This window comes from Chlorocebus sabaeus, chromosome 5 (assembly GCF_047675955.1).
Source record: "Chlorocebus sabaeus isolate Y175 chromosome 5, mChlSab1.0.hap1, whole genome shotgun sequence".
In the NCBI taxonomy this organism is placed as follows: Eukaryota; Metazoa; Chordata; class Mammalia; order Primates; family Cercopithecidae; genus Chlorocebus; species Chlorocebus sabaeus.
Window position 1 is genome coordinate 86,447,966 of NC_132908.1, and position 17,327 is coordinate 86,465,292.

Here is a 17,327-nt window from a genome sequence, read left to right on the forward strand (position 1 = left end):
AGGATCACTTGAGCCCAGAAGGCTGAGGCTGCAGGGAACCATGATCGTGCCACTACACTCCAGCCTGGGTGACAGAGTGATACCCTGTCTCAAAAAAAAAAAAAAAAAAAGGTAGGGGCACCTGGTACAGTGGCTTACACCTGTAATCCCAGCATTTTGGAGGGCCGAGGCCCGTGGATCACCTGAGGTCAGGAGTTCGAGACTAGCCTGGCCGACATGGAGAAATCTCATCTCTACTAAAAATACAAAAATTGGCCGGGTGTGGTGGCTCATGCCTGTAATCCCAACACTTTGTGAGGCTGAGGCCAGCAGATCACCTGAGGTTGGGAGTTGAAGACCAGCCTGACCAACATGGAGAAATCCCCTCTCTACTAAAAATACAAAATTAGCCGAGTGTGGTAGTTCATACCTGTAATCCCAGCTACTCTGGAGGCTGAGGCAGGAGAATCGCTTGAACCCAGGAGGCGGAGGTTGCGGTGAGCCGAGGTCGTGCCATTGCACTCCAGCCTGGGCAACAAGAGCAAAACTGTCTTGGCAGGGTGCAGTGGCTCACGCCTGTAATCCTAGCACTTTGGGAGGCCAAGGCGGGTAGATCACAAGCTCAGGAGATTGATACCATCCTGGCTAACACGGTGGAACCCCATCTCTACTAAAAATACAAAAAATTAGCCAGGCATGGTTGCAGGCACCTGTAGTCGGAGCTGCTCGGGAGGCTGGGGTGGGAGAACGGCATGAACCTGAGAGGAGGAGCTTGCAGTGAGCTGAGATTGCACCACTGCACTCCAGCCTGGGCGACAAGAGCAAAACTCCATCTCCAAAAAAAAAAATGTTCACCTGTCCTTTGATCTGGCACATCTTTTGTAATGGCCTGTTCTGCCTCTGCTTTGCCACACAGCAGTGTGGAGAGAGTTATCCCTATCAGTTGTAAGGAACTTCCGCATTCTTTTTCTTTTTTTTTTTTTTTTCCCCCGAGACGGAGTCTCGCTCTGTCGCCCAGGCTGGACTGCAGTGGCATGATCTCCGCTCATTGCGACCACCGCCTTCCAGGTTCAAGCAATTCTCCCACCTCAGCCTCCAAAGTAGCTGGGATTACAGGTGCCTGTCACCACGCCCGGCTAATTTTTGTATTTTTAGTGGAAACAAAGTTTCGCTGTGTTGGCCAGGCTGGTCTCAAACTCCTGACCTCAGGTGATCCACCTACCTTGGCCTCCCAAAGTGCTGGGATTACAGGCGTGAGTCAGTGCCAGGCTTTTTTTTTTTTTTTTTTTTTTTTTTTTTCTCCCTAGACGGAGTCTCACTCTGGCTCCCTCGCCCAGGCTGGAGTGCAGTGGCCGGATCTCGGCTCACTGCAAGCTCCGCCTCCCGGGTTTACGCCATTCTCCTGCCTCAGCCTCCTGAGTAGCTGGGACTACAGGCACCCGCCACTTTGCCCAGCTAGTTTTTTTGTGTTTTTTAGTAGAGACGGGGTTTCGCCGCGTTAGCCAGGATGGTCTCGATCTCCTGACCTCGTGATCCGCCCATCTCGGCCTCCCAAAGTGCTGGGATTACACACTTGAGTCACCGCACCCGACTTCCGGCCTTTTTTTGTGTCTGTGTGAGACAGGGTCTCACTCTGCCACCAAGGCTAGAGTGGTACAGTCTCATCTCACTACAAACTCTGCCTCCCAGGCTCATGGTCCTCTTGCCTCAGCCTCCCAAAGTGCTGGGACAACAGGTGTGAGACGCCACGCCCTGTCTATTTCTGTCATTTTACAACGTTCAGGCCCCTGGGCAGGCACTGGAGGTGCTTTCACCATCTGAGACAATGTTTGCTGTCGAATGTGGGGAGGAGCTTGTCCACCTCATGTTCACGCAGGAACTAGTGTCTTAAGTGATACATCTCAGCATGTCCCTTTCATTTTTTTTGTTTTGTTTTTGAGACAGTTTCACTCTTGTCACGCAGGCTGGAGTGCAATGGCGAGATATTGGCTCACCGCAACCTCCACCTCCCAGGTTCAAGAGATTCTCCTGCCTCAGAATGGGGTAAACTGAACCCACGAGGTGGAGATTGCAGTGAGCCAAGATCGCGCCACTACATTCCAGCCTTGGTGACAGAGCAAGACTCTGTTTCAAAAAACGAAACAAAAAAAGAGACTCTCCTGACTCTCCTACGTCAGCTTCCCGAGTAGCTGGGATTACAGGCATGCGCCACCACACCTGACTAATTTAGTATTTTTAGTAGAGATGGAGTTTCTCCATGTTGGTCAGGCTGGTCTTGAACTTCCAACCTCAGGTGATCCACCCGCCTCAACCTCCCAAAGTGCTGGGATTACAGGTTTGAGCCACTGCGCCCAGCCAGGACCCATTCATTTTTAACCACCTTGCCTTATCTATTCAAAAAGAAACAAATTCAACAGTGTAAATAACTCTGACTGCCCTCAATAGGAAGCAGACAGGGCCTTGAGTATTTCTCTCATCTCCTGACCCCGAATCGCAGGGTGATTGTCTCTCTTCACCATACTGCACGGGTCCTGCTCGCTGACCCAGCCCTCCTGCTGTCCAGGGCTTCCTCTGTCTGCGCTCTGGGACCTCCCCATGGCTACACATTCCGCCCCATGGTCTGGATCCCTCACAGTGTCTGGGTTCAGCCATGCTCAGCCTCCGTGTCTGCCTAGTCACCAGCCTAGAAATCTTGGAACACCCCGGGCCGGAACCCTTCCCTCAGAGCTTTCCTGGGTTCCCTTTCAGAGATCAGCTCCAGCCCGGCTCAATCTTGCACCCCTTGGGATCCACGGCCTTTATAGTTACCCTAAAATAAACTGAAAGCACAAAACCAGGGCTCTCAAATGTCTGCTTTTCCTTCTGGGCCCCTGAACTCCGACCCTGCCTCCTGGCCACACAGACCGTGACAAAGAGAGTATTCAGGGGCCTCAGGGGTGCAGGAGGCCTGGCTGCTCACCCGGGCAGTGTACACAGAATCCCTTGGGAGGAGCCGACCTTGTTTTTGAGTCTGAAATGGAATGAGTAAGGCGTGGCCAAAGAAACCTCTGCACTCCACTGGCCACAGGCAAAGTGGCTCTGCCTGCGTCTAGATGGTGGAGGAGGCCTTTGACCTGAACTTGACTTTGTGCCTGACTTGCTCTGACTTCTGTCACAAGGCATTTAGGGCTTTGCTATGCCACCTGGGACCCTGGGGCCCCACACTCCTCCCCTGGAGGTCACTGGGTAATTAGAGCCGCAGAACACCTGGGGACCCCCAACTCACCTTCTCAGCCTCCGGGAACCTACAGTTGAGATCTAGGCTCTGTGTCTGTAGGATGCCCAGAGGTATAATTCCTAGAGCTTTTTGGTTTTTTTATTTATTTTTTATTTTTTATTTTTATTTTTTGAGACAGAGTCTCGCTCTGTCGCCCAGGCTGGAGTGCAGTGACCGGATCTCAGCTCACTGCAAGCTCCGCCTCCCGGGTTTACGCCATTCTCATGTCTCAGCCTCCCGAGTAGCTGGGACTACAGGCGCCCGCCATCACCCCCGGCTAGTTTTTTGTATTTTTTAGTGGAGACGGGGTTTCACCGTGTTAACCAGGATGGTCTCGATCTCTTGACCTCGTGATCCGCCCGTCTCGGCCTCCCAAAGTGCTGGGATTACAGGCTTGAGCCACCGCGCCCGGCCTAGAGCTTTTTAATCTGTGGCCAGCTGCAGTCATCAGCCACAGAGCCCCTCTGACGGCACTACCATGGTGTGGAGAAGATTCACAGCCCCTCAAAGGCTCCCTCTGATATTTTTCAAAGCACCAAACACAGAGCATGGGAAAAAGCAGACATCACCGGTGGGTTCCTGATGGACGTTGGCACCGGGAGCCCTTCCCCACCTGCCGGCTGGGCTTGGTTTCCTTGTGTACCATTACTCTGCCTGTAAGAACAGAGGGGCAGGCACCTACCTGGGGTTGCACTGCTCTTTCCCCAGGCGTAAGAAATCAGTGCCTGGTAAATTTGCATGAATGAGCAGGTTGTACCATAAGATAAACATTCTGGGAGTGTTTCTGCTCCTGCGATAACTTGATAAAGTGATTACCCAACCCCAAGCACTGGTGGGTTAATCACCACACTAAATGTCTAGTTTGTCCCCAAGCAGAGCAGCCCGATTACTGATAATTTCCCTCTCCCAGGATTTCCTAATCTACTGGAAATGAAGGATAAGGAGCATGTTTTGGCCAGGCGCAGTGGCTCACGCCTGTAATCCCAGCACTTTCGGAGGCCAAGGTGGGCGGATCACAAGGTCAGCAGTTCAAGACCAGCGTGGCCAACCTGGTGAAACCCCATCTCTAGTAAAAATACAAAAATTAGCCAGGCATGATGTCGGGGCCCCTGTAATCCCAGCTACTCCGGAGGCTGAGGTAGGAGAATCGCTTGAACCTGGGAGGTGGAGCTTGCAGTGAGCCGAGACCGCACCGTTGCACTCCAGCCTGGGCGACAGAGACTCCGTCTCAAAGAAAAAGTCTGTAACCCCAGCACTTTGGGAGGCTAGGTGGGCGAATCACAAGATCAGGAGATCGAGACCATCCTGGCTAACACGGCGAAACCTCATCTCTAATAAAAATACAAAAAATTAGCCAGGCGTGGTAATGTGCACCTGTAGTCCCAGCTACTCGGGAGGCTGAGGCAGGAGAATGGCGTGAACCTGGGAGGCAGAGCTTGCATTGAGCTGAGATCGTGTCACTGCACTCCAGCCTGGGTGACAGAGCGAGACTACGTTCAAAAAAAAAAAAGGCCGGAAGTGGTTGCTCAGGTCTGTAATCCCAGCACTTTGGGAGGCCGAGGCAGGCGGATCACCTAAGGTCAGGAGTTCGAGACTAGCCTGACCAACGTGGAGAAACCCTATCTTTACTAAAAATACAAAATTAGCAGGGCGTGGTGGCACATGCCTATAATCCCAGCTACTAGGGAGGCTGAGGCAGGAGAATTGCTTGAACCTGAGAAGCAGAGGTTGCGGTGAGCCGAGATTGTGCCATTGCACTCTAGCCTGGGCAACAAGAGTGAAACTCCATCTCAAAAAAAAAAAAAAGCATGTTTTTAGAAGTAGGCAATCCATAACTGTAGAAATGGCCTTGGTCTAAAGCAAGCTTGTCCAACCCGCGGCCTGCAGGCTGCATGCAGCCCAAGAAAGCTTTGAATGCAGTCCAACACAAATTCTTAAACTTTCTTTTTTTTTTTTTTTTTTTTTTTTGAGAGGGAGTCTCGCTCTGTCACCCAGGCTGGAGTGCGGTGGCCGGATCTCTGCTCACTGCAAGCTCCGCCTCCCGGGTTTACGCCATTCTCCTGCCTCAGCCTCCCGAGTAGCTGGGACTACAGGCGCCCGCCACCTCGCCCGGCTAGTTTTTTTGTATTGTTTTTCAGTAGAGACGGGGTTTCACCGTGTTAGCCAGGATGGTCTCGATCTCCTGACCTCGTGATCCGCCCGTCTCGGCCTCCCAAAGTGCTGGGATTACAGGCTTGAGCCACCGCGCCTGGCCAGACTTTCTTTTTTTTTTTTTTTTTTTTTTGAGGCAGAGTCTCGCTCTGTCGCCCAGGCTGGAGTGCAGTGGCCACATCTCAGCTCACTGCAAGCTCCGCCTTCCGGGTTCACGCCATTCTCCTGCCTCAGCCTCCCGAGTAGCTGGGACTACAGGCGCCCGCCATCACCCCCGGCTAGTTTTTTGTATTTTTTAGTGGAGACGGGGTTTCACCGTGTTAGCCAGGATGGTCTCGATCTCTTGACCTCGTGATCCGCCCGTCTCGGCCTCCCAAAGTGCTGGGATTACAGGTTTGAGCCACCGCGCCCGGCCCAGACTTTCTTAAAACACTGTGAGATGTATGCACAGAGCTATTGTTAGTGTATTTTATATGTGGCTCAAGACAATTCTTCCAATGTGGTCCAGGGAAGCCAAAAGATTGGACACCCTTGCTCTAAAGCTTTCCAAGCTGAGTTAATGACTGACCTGCATCAATCTCTACGATGCTTCTCGTTGAGTCCCTTTTTGTTTGTTTTTTGAGACAGAGACTCGCTCTGTCACCAGGCTGGAGTGCAATGGTGCCATCTTGGCTCACTTCAACCTCCACCTCTCAAGTTCAAGCGATTCTCCTGCCTCAGCCTCCTGAGTAGCTGAGACTACGGGCACGTGCCACCACATCCAGCTAATTTTTATATTTTTATTTTTTTATTTCTTTGAGACAGAGTCTTGCTCTATTGCCCAGGCTGGAGTGCAGTGGTACGATCTCTGCTTACTGCAAGCTCCGCTTCCTGGGTTCACGTCATTCTCCTGCTTCAGCCTCCTGAGTAGCTGGGACTAGAGGCGCCTGCCACCACACCCGGCTAATTTTTTGTATTTTTAGTAGAGACGGGGTTTCACCATGTTAGCCAGGATGATCTCGATCTCCTGACCTCGTGATCCACCCTCCTCGGCCTCCCAAAGTGCTGGGATTACAGGTGTGAGCCACCACACCTGGCTAATTTTTGTATTTTTAGTAGAGATGGGGTTTCACCATCCTTGATCTCCTGACCTTGTGATCTGCCTGCCACGGCCTCCCAAAGTGCTGGGATTACAGGTGTGAGCCACCGCACTCGACCTTTGGTGTTTTTAATAGCGACGAGGTTTCACCATGTTGGCCAGGATGGCCTTGATCTCCTGACATCATGATCTGGCCGCCTCGGCCTTCCAAAGTGCTGGGATTAAAGGTGTGAGCCACTGTGCCTGGCCATGTTTTCTTTCTTTCCTTTTTTTTGTTTTTGAGACAGAGTCTCGCTTTGTTTCCCAGGCTGCAGTGCAGTGGCGCCATCTCGGCTCACTGCAACCTCTGCCTCCCAGGTTCAAGCAATTCTGCCTCAGTTTCCCAAGTATTTGGGATTATAGGCGTGCGCCACCATGCCTGGCCAATTTTTTTTTTTTGAGACGGGGTCTTGCTCTGTTCCCCAGGCTGGAGTGCAGTGGACGGATCTCAGCTCACTGCAAGCTCCACCTCCTGGGTTCACGCCATTCTCCTGCCTCAGCCTCCGGAGTAGCTGGGACTACAGGCGCCTGCCACCTCACCTGGCTAGTTTTTTGTATTTTTTAGTAGAGACAGGGTTTCGCCGTGTTAGCCAGGATGGTCTCCATCTCCTGACCTCGTGATCCGCCCGTCTCGGCCTCCCAAAGTGCTGGGATTACAGGCTTGAGCCACCGCGCCTGGCCTTTTTTGCATTTTTCTAGTAGAGACGGGGTTTCACCATATTGGCCAGGCTGGTCTTGAACTTCTGACCTCATGAACCGCTCCCCGCCACCACCCAACCTCCCAAAGTGCTGGGATTACAGGCATGAGCCACCGTGCCTGGCCCTAACTTTTAACATTTTTTAGTAAAATCTCAGTGTTGTAAGTACTGCTGGTGAGTCCATAAGGATCCCAGGTAGGATGGCTGATGCCAGTTCAGAGAGAGTCACTGTTCAGCCAGCTGAGTCAGCACTAGGTCCTTGCCAGGACGCAGCAGCGGCTGGAGGACTGAGCTCACGAATTACATCCTAAAACCTTGTGGTCGGTAAGGGACACGTGAGGCCCTTTGAGGAAGAGAGAAGGTCCCCTTGTGCCCCAGCCAGCTTCCCATTAGGTTAATTACCATCTTCTGCTCAGACGTCCCCGGCCAGTGCTGCACTGTGGCAGTGGTAAGGCTGCAGCTCCAAAGAGTGCTCTGGGGGTGGTGGGCCAGTCGTGGTGAGAGCAATGTCCCCCAACTTGACTTCTGGCAAGAAGTGGTGAGAGCTACTCAGTGGGGTGTTGCCATGGAAGTCTCTATTCCCATGCATTCTGAAGGGAGAAACCACCCTGTGTGTGGGCCCAAGGATCAGCCTCAGACGTCAGCAGAGAACAGTTCCCCATCGTCACACACCTGGCAGTGTGTGGGCCAGGGCCTTTCGTTCCCACGAATGTAGAGACTGCTGCTTCTGCGTAAATAAGATGCTCATGGAAGGTTTTCTGCTGTCGCTCTTCTAAGGCAGAACTTGAGATTCCTAACTTATCCTTTGTTGGTACCCATGCTGGGGGCGGCAGGGACAGATCAGGAGGGGAGATCTGCTTGAGTGCCCGGTTTGTGGGACACTGTATTCAGGGCATGGCACCCCACCCCCGCCCCGCTCATCTCCAATTTTCCTTCTGCAAAACCCCAGTGCTCCTGTTAGTCTTTATGCATTTATTTACTAGAGATGGGGTCTCACTGTCACCCAGGCTGGAGTGCAATGGTGCAATCACAGCGCACTGCAGCCTCGACCTCCCAGGCTCAAGTGGTCCTCCTGCCTTACCCTCCCAAGTAGCTGGGACCACCGGCACACACCACCACACCTGGCTAATGTTTTTAAAGTTTTGTAGCAATAGGGTCTGATGTTGCCCAGGCTGGTCTCAAACTCCTGGGTTCAAGCTATCGGGTCGCCTCGGCCTCCCAAAGTGCTGGGATTACAGGCATGAGCCACTGTGCCCGGTCCACTCCTGTTACTTTTGGTTGTGTTTTAGTTTGGGGAATCAAAGAAAGACGTGAACGTTGCCCCGCTGTTGACTATAAAAATTTTAGGCACAGTTTGTGATAATCAGACTCCTTTCTGCTTACAGATGAAAAGTCCAGTTGGACCGGGCGTGGTGGCTCACACCTGTAACCCCAGCACTTTGGGAGGCCGAGGTGGGCAGATCACCTGAGGTCAGAATTTTGAGACCAGCCTGACCAACATGGTGAAACCCTGTCTCTACTAAAAATACAAAAAATTAGGCCGGGTGCGGTGCCTCAAGCCTGTAATCCCAGCACTTTGGGAGGCCAAGGCGGGCGAATCACAAGGTCAGGAGTTCGAGACCAGCCTGGCCAATATGGTGAAACCTCGTCTCTACTAAAAATACAAAAATTAGCCGGGAGTGGTGGCAGACGCCTGTAGTCCCAGCTACTCGGGAGGCTGAGGCAGGAGAATCGCTTGAAACCGGGAGGCGGAGGTTGTAGTGAGCCGAGATCAGGCGACTGTACTCTAGCCTGGGAGACAGAGTGAGACTCCGTCTCATAAAACAAAAACAAAAACAAAACACAAAAAATTAGCTGGGTGTGGTGGCAGGCACCTGTAATTCCAGCTACTTGGGAGGCTGAGGCAGGAGAATTGCTTGAACCCGGGAGGCAGAGGTTGCAGTAAGCCAAGGTCGCGCCACTGCACTCCAGCCAGGGTAACAAGAGCATAACTCCTTCTCAAAAAAAAAAAAAAAAAAAAAAAACAGAAAAAAAAAAGTCCAGCTGGACTGGCACGGTCACTCATTTTTGTAATTCCAGCACTTTGGAGATCAAGGTGAACTGGACTGCTTGAGCCCAGGAATTCAAGACCAGCCTGGACAACATGGTGAGATCCTATCTCTACAAGAAATAGAAAAAATCAGTTGGGCATGGTGGTTCATGCCTTTAGTCCCATCGACTCAGGAAGCTGAGGTGGGAGGATCACTTCAGCCCAGGAATTTGAGGTTATAGTGAGCTACGATTGTACTATTGCACTTCAGCCTGGGTGAGAACTAGTCTCTAAAAAAAAAGAAAAAAAATCATTGTGGAACTTCTTTTTTGGGATGGGATCTCACTATGCTGTCCAGGCGGGTCTGGAACTCCTAGGTGGTCACCAGTTGTCGTCCAGGTGGAGTCTAGAATTCCAAGTGCCCCAAGTTTCACCTCGGACCCGCACCAGAATCTCTATCCCTGGAGCCCAGGAATCTGCATGTCAGGCCCCCGGTGGTACTGGCAGCACCCAGGCTTGGGAACGGTTATGCCCCAGCTTCATTTTCTTGCCCAGTTACTCAGATCTGACACAGCTATGGCTGAAGAGGTCCCGGGATAAGCCCCAACCGAGCTTGCGTCCCTCAAGCGAACACCCAGTCTCCGGGAGTGACCCGGCCTGAAGACACAAACATGCCCCAAATGGGATGCGCGCCATCCCTGGCCAACCGTGCGTGTTTATTTTTCACGGACACCCTGGAGACGTCACTGCAGGCACATTCCCTGCTAGGCAGAGGCATTTATTAAGGGCTTCATACCTGAAGGCCGGATGCGGGGAGTCGCCCTCACCCCAGCCACCCTGCGACAACCCCTGGAGGTCACCTTGCCCGGGGCTCGGGGAGGCCACTGCGGGCTTTGTCTGCTCAGCTCCTCCGGGCTCCCTCCCGCGTTCCCAGCGGCAAACCTCCCAGGCCCCCGCGGTCACCGCAGTGTCCCCGGCTGGACGCCGGCCTGGGCTTGCGTGGGCATCTGCCGTCTGGGTCTGCCGGGCAGCGCCGGGGGTGTCACCGCGTGTCCAAGCGCGCGGGCCCCGGCCCATGTCTGCGCCCCCCACCCCTGGCCCCGGTCCTGCCCAGCACCCGGCCTCGGCCCCGCGCCCCGCGTCCCCAGCCCCGAGCCCCCAGCCCCTCCGCACCTGCCCGCGTCCCGCCCCCAGCCCCGAGCCCCCAGCCCCTCCGCACCTGCCCGCGTCCCGCCCCCCGCGTCCGTCCCTCTCCGAGCCCCTCCCGCTCCGATCCACGCTCCTCCCCCTCCCCTCCACGCATCCCCTCCCCCCACGCCCCTCCCCCTCCGCTCCACGCTCCTCCCCTCCACGCATCCCCTCCCCCCACGCCCCTCCCCCTCCACGCCCCTGCAGGCCCCTCCCCCGCGCCCTCCGCGCCCCGCCCCCGGCGCCGCCCCGCCCCCCACCTGAGGCGCTCGCGCGGGGCGGGGCGGCCGGGCTGACCCTGCGCGGCGGAAGGCGCGGCTGCATGGACGCGGGCCTGGCGCGCGGGAGGCGATGACGGCCCCGCCATGGCCCGGGCGGGCAGCTGCGGCGGCGACGCGGCGGGCGCGGGGCGGCCGGAGCCCTGGGAGCTGTCCCTGGAGGAGGTGCTGAAGGCCTACGAGCAGCCGCTCAACGAGGAGCAGGCGTGGGCCGTGTGCTTCCAGGGCTGCCGCGGGCTGCGGGGCTCGCCGGGCCGGCGCCTGCGGGATACCGGGGACCTCCTGCTGCGCGGGGACGGCTCGGTCGGGGCGCGGGAGCCCGAGGCCGCGGGTGAGGCCGGGGGCGGGGCCAGGCGGCGGGGACCGCGGTCTGGGGCGTCCGTCCCGCCCTCGGGGGGGTTTGTCCCGGCGGAGGGGCTGCCACCGTTTCTGGAGCGGGAGACCCCCCGCTCTGCGGGACCCGGAGCTCCCTCCCTCCCCTCTCCCTCCCTGCTTCCCTTCTTTCCTCCCTCCTTCCTCTGCCTCCCCGGCCCTGGACGTTCCCCTCCCGGACTCCCCATCTGACGCCTCTCCCAGGGCGGGGCGGGCTGCTCCCCGGTGGCCTGGCTTCCTCCGGGAGAGGGACTTGGGCCGGTGGCTCAGGGAGCACGGAGCTGGGCCTTTGCTGGGGCGGCTCCTCCCCTGCCTTCGCGGGAAAGGAGACAGAAGCGTCCCCTTGGGGCACTTTCTCCTGGGTGGGAGGTGGGGCCTGTGCCTCTCTTGGTGTCTGAACTGACACTAAATCCCTGGGTTTAACTGGGAGAGGAAGGGGTGTGTAAAGTTGGGGAGACAGCCTGCTTGGTGTTTCTGTTCTTAACCATCAACCAGAACCAACAATTTAGCCCTAGAAAGATACTTGAAGTTAGTGAGAATGGTGAGCTTAAGTGATTATTTACCCTTTACAAAAAAAACCAAAAGTGATTTCTTCCCTGGAGAGCTGGAGTGCTGGCTTGGAGCATGGGGTATCACCCCAAATGCTGGTCCCGTGTCGTGGGGTCGAGGCAGGCTGTGTGTTTGTGGGACCCTCCAGGCCTGAGCTGTGGGTTTGCATGAGGAGGCCTCTGTGGAGGACCAGGAAGGGCCAGGGCAAGGGCAAACAGAAGCAACCGACAGAGCCACGTGGGGTGGGGGCCGCTGTGCCCCACCCAAGGGCCCTTCCGTGTTCCTTCACCAGGTCCTGCTCATCCTGGAGCCCCCCCCCCAGTGCCTCCACACTCCTGCCATTTGCAGTATCCCACACAGGTGACAGCAAGAGCAGTCCCTGACAGTGTTCCTCCCTCTGGAGAAACCCGAGGCGCAGGCTTGTGCGGGCACTCAGACAGTGGCAGCCTTCGGATTCAGTGTGGCACCCCTCAGGGCTGTGCCCACTGCCGCCCAGAGGATGGGCTGAGACGGCAGGTGCACGGGGCCCAGGAGGCTGCATGCTCACAGAGCCTCTGTGAGAGGGTGCCTGGACTTCACCCCATCCCTGGAGATGAGTGCAGAGCAGGAGGGGGCTGTAGGCAGCCTGGTTGGTCTGACCCTCTGTAAAGATGGGGAAACCGAGGCACACAGTAGCCAAACGAGGGCTCCTCCTTTGTCCCTGAGCTGTGCGGGAGCCTAGCCGCCTGCTTCCTGTTGGTGCTGTACAAGGCGTCCTCAGAGCAGTGATCTGATTCTCTCCACCTCCATCCCCTGGGTGGTGTGGCCCCTTCCTGGTCATCACAGCCCTGGCAGCAGTTCCTGGCTGGGGTTCAAAGTTCAGGCAGGGCACCGTGTTGAGCTTAGGGGGCGGTACCCGCCTGTGGTCCAGTTCGTTTTCTATTTGATACTATCTTTGGTTTCTGTTCATAACCCTGTCTCATAAAGGTGAATGAGGTTTATGACTTGCTGTCTCTTTAAGGTTTAAGAAAAATCTAGGCCGGGCGCGGTGGCTCAAGCCTGTAATCACAGCACTTTGGGAGGCCGAGACGGGTGGATCATGAGGTCAGGAGATCGAGACCATCCTGGCTAACACCATGAAACCCCGTCTCTACTAAAAAATACAAAAAACTGGCCGGGCGAGGTGGCGGGCGCCTGTAGTCCCAGCTACTCGGGAGGCTAAGGCAGGAGAATGGCGGGAACCCGGGAGGCGGAGCTTGCAGTGAGCTGAGATCCGGCCACTGCGCTCCAGGCTGGGCGACAGAGCGAGACTCCATCTCAAAAAAAAAAAAAAAAAAGAAAAATCTATTACCCTGAAGTTGCTCTGCCATCTTTGTGGTGCTTCTGAGTCATCTGAGACGGCAGGCCAGCTGTCTCCTCAAAGGTGGCCAACCCAGCCTTTCTCTGGGACTTAAGTGATACGTAAATACATTAAAAGATGCGTATTTATTTCTCCCTGTGAATACCAACAGGAAAACATCCACATCTCACTTGTTGGCATTTTAGTTTCAGTTTTTTACGCCAGTTTAATTTCTCAACCTGTGACCTTGGGCCTTCGATACCCACCCTCTCACACAAACTGAAGATGGGTAGTAGGTGTGTAAAACAACTTTGAAAAAAAAACAACAAACTAAACCATATTTAGGAGGATGAATAATAATATGTTAGCACACAAGGAGTAACACTTCTTGTTTTTAAGCTAAGATTAGAAAAACAATGACTAGAAGAGACTTCCTAATCTTTACTCTGAAGACTTTATAACTGCTTGGAAGCTTTTTGTTTAAGTGGGGAAACGGAAAACATGTTACCGTGTGAAGGTAATTTAAGAGGCTTTTTAATTAATTAATTAATTTATTTTTTTGAAACGGAGTCTGGCTCTGTAGCCCAGGCTGGAGTGCAGTGGCGCCATCTCGGCTCACTGCAACCTCAGCCTCCCAGGTTCACGCCATTCTCCTGCCTTAGCCTCCCGAGAAGCTGGGACTACAGGTGCCCGCCACCACACCCAGCTAATTTTTTTGCATTTTTAGTAGAGAATGGGTTTCACGGTATTAGCCAGGATGGTCTCGATCTCCTGACCTCGTGATCCGCCCGCCTCGGCGTCCCAAAATGCTGGGATTACAGGCGTGAGCCACCACGCCCGGCAATTTTTGTATTTTTGGTAGAGATGAGGTTTCACCATGTTGTCCAGGCAGGTCTTGAACTCCTGACCTCAAGTGATCCACCCGCCTCGGCCTCCCAAAATGCTGGGATTACAGGCGTGAGCCACTATACCCAGCCTTTAACAGGCCATTATTAAAACCTCATGATGGAGAGTTACTTCGTACAAATTGAGGCAGGAAACTCTGTCAGGCATCCCTGCTGTGTGGGGAGCTGTTCCCCGAGGCAAAGCCAATTTCTCTTTTTTTTTTTTTTTTTTTGAGACTGACTCTCCCTCTGTCGCCCAGGCTGGAGTGCAGTGGTGCGACCTCTGTTCACGGCAACGTCTGCCTCCCGGATTCAAGTGATTCTCGTGCCTCAGCTTCCTAAGTAGCTGGGATTACAGGCACCAGCCACTGTGCGTGGCTAATTTTTGTATTTTTAGTAGAGATGGGGTTTCACCATGTTGGCCAGGCTGGTCTTGAACTCCTGACCTCAGTTGATCTGCCCGCCTCAGCCTCCCAAAGTGCTGGGATTACAGGTGTGCGCCACCGTGCCCAGCTGGCTGGTTTCTCAGATACATCTCAGACATGGTGCTGATGCAGGTCTGTGTGGTCTACGTGTGGCGAGGTGGGTGAGACGGCCCTTCCTTCTGTCCCCTGCCCTCTTCACCCTGCTTGGCGGCTTTACACATGACCCTATTTTTTGAATGTTTTTTCTTGTCAACTTTGGACGCTAAACTTTTTCTTTTTTCTTTTTCTTTTTTTTTTTTTTTTGAGATGGAGTATTGCTCTGTCACCCAGGCTGGGGTGCAGTGGCCGGATCTCGGCTCACTGCAAGCTCCGCGTCCCGGGTTCATGCCATTCTCCTGCCTCAGCCTCCCCAGTAGCTGGGACTACAGGCGCCTGCCACCACGCCCAGCTAATATTTTGTATTTTTAGTAGAGACGGGGTTTTACTGTGTTAGCCAGGATGGTCTCGATCTCCTGACCTCATGATCCGCCCACCTCGGCCTTCCAAAGTGCTGGGATTACAGATGTGAGCCACCATGCCCGCCTGGATGCTAAACTTTTTCACAGGCAGGCCCCACTCTTTACGCTAGGATGCCCCACGTTGCTGGTCCTTCAGGTATCCCCTACTCTTCCTCCTGCCCCTTCCCCTTCTGCCCGGCTCTGAGGCCATCTGCCCCTAAGGCACCCCTCGGGCACTGGCTCTGGGGTTCTGCTGTTTCGCAGCCCCACCGCACTCCCAGATGCCTGAGCCTTCCCAACCCATTCATCTCTCAGCCTGTGTTCCACACAGAAACACCCATAGTAATCCAGGCAGCACTGGGCACCTCGTCCAGGTCTGAAGCTCTGCAGAGTGCGAAGCTCTTTCTTCCTCTGCTTCCCTCTCCCTCCTGCGCTGCACTGATGAGCAGGCCCCAGCTTCTTGTCCCCATTCCTTCTCAAGGCAGAGTGATGGCAGTGCATGCCCGGGTGAGGCGAGAGAGGGGCTCTGGGCCCAGGAAGCACCCCATGGTTACTGCCTGTGTGAAGAGGCATCCTTTTCACCCACGGAAGCCCCTTTGTGTGTCTGTGCTGGAGTCCACCTTTGCCGAGCAACACCGTGACCTCCAGCCCGCAGCCAGCATGCCCGTTCTGCCGCTGGATCTGGGCTGGCTGGGCTTCCTCAGTGGCCAGGACTGTCCGCACCCTGCAAACGTGTGCATGTGAGTGTTTCGTTGTTTTCTGGAAATGGTGTCTGCAATTGTGCTGGAGAAAAGCAAGAACTGATTGGAAAGATGAAATTCTGCTTCCAGAGGAGATAACATTTTCCTCCTCCTGACTCTCCCCCTGGAAGCCAGGACACTTCTGGTTGGAATGCGTTCCTCAAACCAGGTGGTTTCTGTCAGCAGCTTCCTGACTCCTCACCAGAGCTGAGGGGCATCACGGCCAGCGTCACCTGCCCTTACGGTCCCCGGGCACCCTTGGAGTTCAGGCTCTGCTTCTCTTGCACTCTGGGAGGGGCACTCAGTCAAAACATGGTGTGGAGATGAGGCCAGGTACCCCTGACAGGAGGGAACGATGTTTCAGCACCCAGGGCGTCTGCAGGGCCGGGTTGAGCAGTGCCCTTCTGTTCTCTCGTTTGCTCCTCTGACAAAGGACACTGTTTGTTGTTGTTGTTGTTGTTGTTGTTTTCTGAGATGGAGTTTCGCTCTTCTTGCCCAGGCTGGAGTGTAATGGTATGATCTCGGCTCACTGCAACCTCAGCCTCCTGAGTTCAAGCGATTCTCCTGCTTCAGCCTCCCAAGTAGCTGGGATTACAGGTACCCACCACCAAACCCAGCTAATTTTTTTTTTTTTTTTTCTGAGACGGAGTTTCACTCTGTTGCCCAGGCTGGAGTGCAGTGGTGCGATCTCAGCTCACTGCAACCTCCACCTCCCTGGGTTCAAGCGATTGTCCTGCCTTAGCCTCCCGAGTAGCTGGGATTGCAGACACCCGCCACCACGCCCGGCTAACTTTTGTATTTTTAGTAGAGATGAGGTTTAACCATGTTGGCCAGGCTGGTCTCAAACTTCTGACCTCAGGTAATCTGCCTGCCTTGGCCTCCGAAAGTGCTGGGATTACAGGCATGAGCCACCGCGCCCAGCCAAAGGCACTGTTTTGATTCCCATTTTACAAATGAGAAAACTGAAGTCCACAAAGGAAAATCAACCACCCAGGCGGTATCAGGGGCAGGCTCAGCTCAGGCCTCCACGGCCTGCTGGGCTTGAGAAGGTTTGCTTTTGTACCTCAGTTTCCTTCTCTGTGAAATGGGAGGGAGGAGCCGCAGCGGTGGTGTTAGCATCTGTACAGCCCTGGGGCACGCCCAGCTCCAGGAGCACTGGCCAGTGGGGGTGGCAGCAAGGGACCCTGCACTTCTGTGCTCGCTGGACCCGCCGCGGGGAGCAGCACATGTGGGTCCAGGACCCTGCACCTCTGTGCTTGCTGGACCCGCCGTGGGGAACAGCACATGTGGGTCCAGGATCCTGCACCTCTGCGCTCGCTGGACCCACTGCAGGGAGCAGCACATGTGGGTCCAGGATCCTGCACTTCTGCGCTCGCTGGACCCACTGCAGGGAGCAGCACATGTGGGTCCAGGACCCTGCACTTCTGTGCTTGCTGGACCCGCCGTGGGGAACAGCACATGTGGGTCCAGGACCCTGCACCTCTGTGCTTGCTGGACCCGCCGCGGGGAACAGCACATGTGGGTCCAGGACCCTGCACCTCTGTGCTTGCTGGACCCGCCGCGGGGAGCAGCACATGTGGGTCCAGGACCCTGCACCTCTGTGCTTGCTGGACCCGCCGTGAGGAACAGCACATGTGGGTCCAGGACCCTGCACTTCTGCGCTCGCTGGACCCACTGCAGGGAGCAGCACATGTGGGTCCAGGCTGCGAATCCTGACTGGATTCTCAGGGAGGGGTTCTGCATAGTGCACGTGGTGGGAGCTGGGCACTCCTCCGGGCGCGTTCTTGGTGATGTAAAATGACCTCCGTCGCGGAGCCCCTCCATGTAGAAAGCGGGAAGGAGGCTG

The 17,327-nt window shown here is 55.1% G+C and overlaps 1 protein-coding gene across 3 annotated transcripts in view; it reads left to right on the forward strand.

Annotated features, from left to right (window-relative positions):
• The window catches only part of SPIRE2 (spire type actin nucleation factor 2), a 54,866-nt gene that overhangs the window by 2,028 nt on the left and 35,511 nt on the right, over nucleotides 1-17,327 (forward strand). The window contains exons 1-2 of one of the 3 annotated variants that reach the window (XM_073015679.1): nucleotides 14,618-15,481; nucleotides 15,981-16,078. The exons of 1 other annotated variant lie outside the window; for it this stretch is intronic. In XM_073015679.1, coding sequence (XP_072871780.1) covers nucleotides 14,874-15,481; nucleotides 15,981-16,078 — 706 coding nt within the window. In that variant the 5' untranslated portion in view covers nucleotides 14,618-14,873. Of the gene's footprint in view, nucleotides 1-10,706; nucleotides 11,028-14,617; nucleotides 15,482-15,980; nucleotides 16,079-17,327 lie in introns of those variants that run through there. One more of the 3 variants, XM_073015680.1, reaches the window with a different exon arrangement.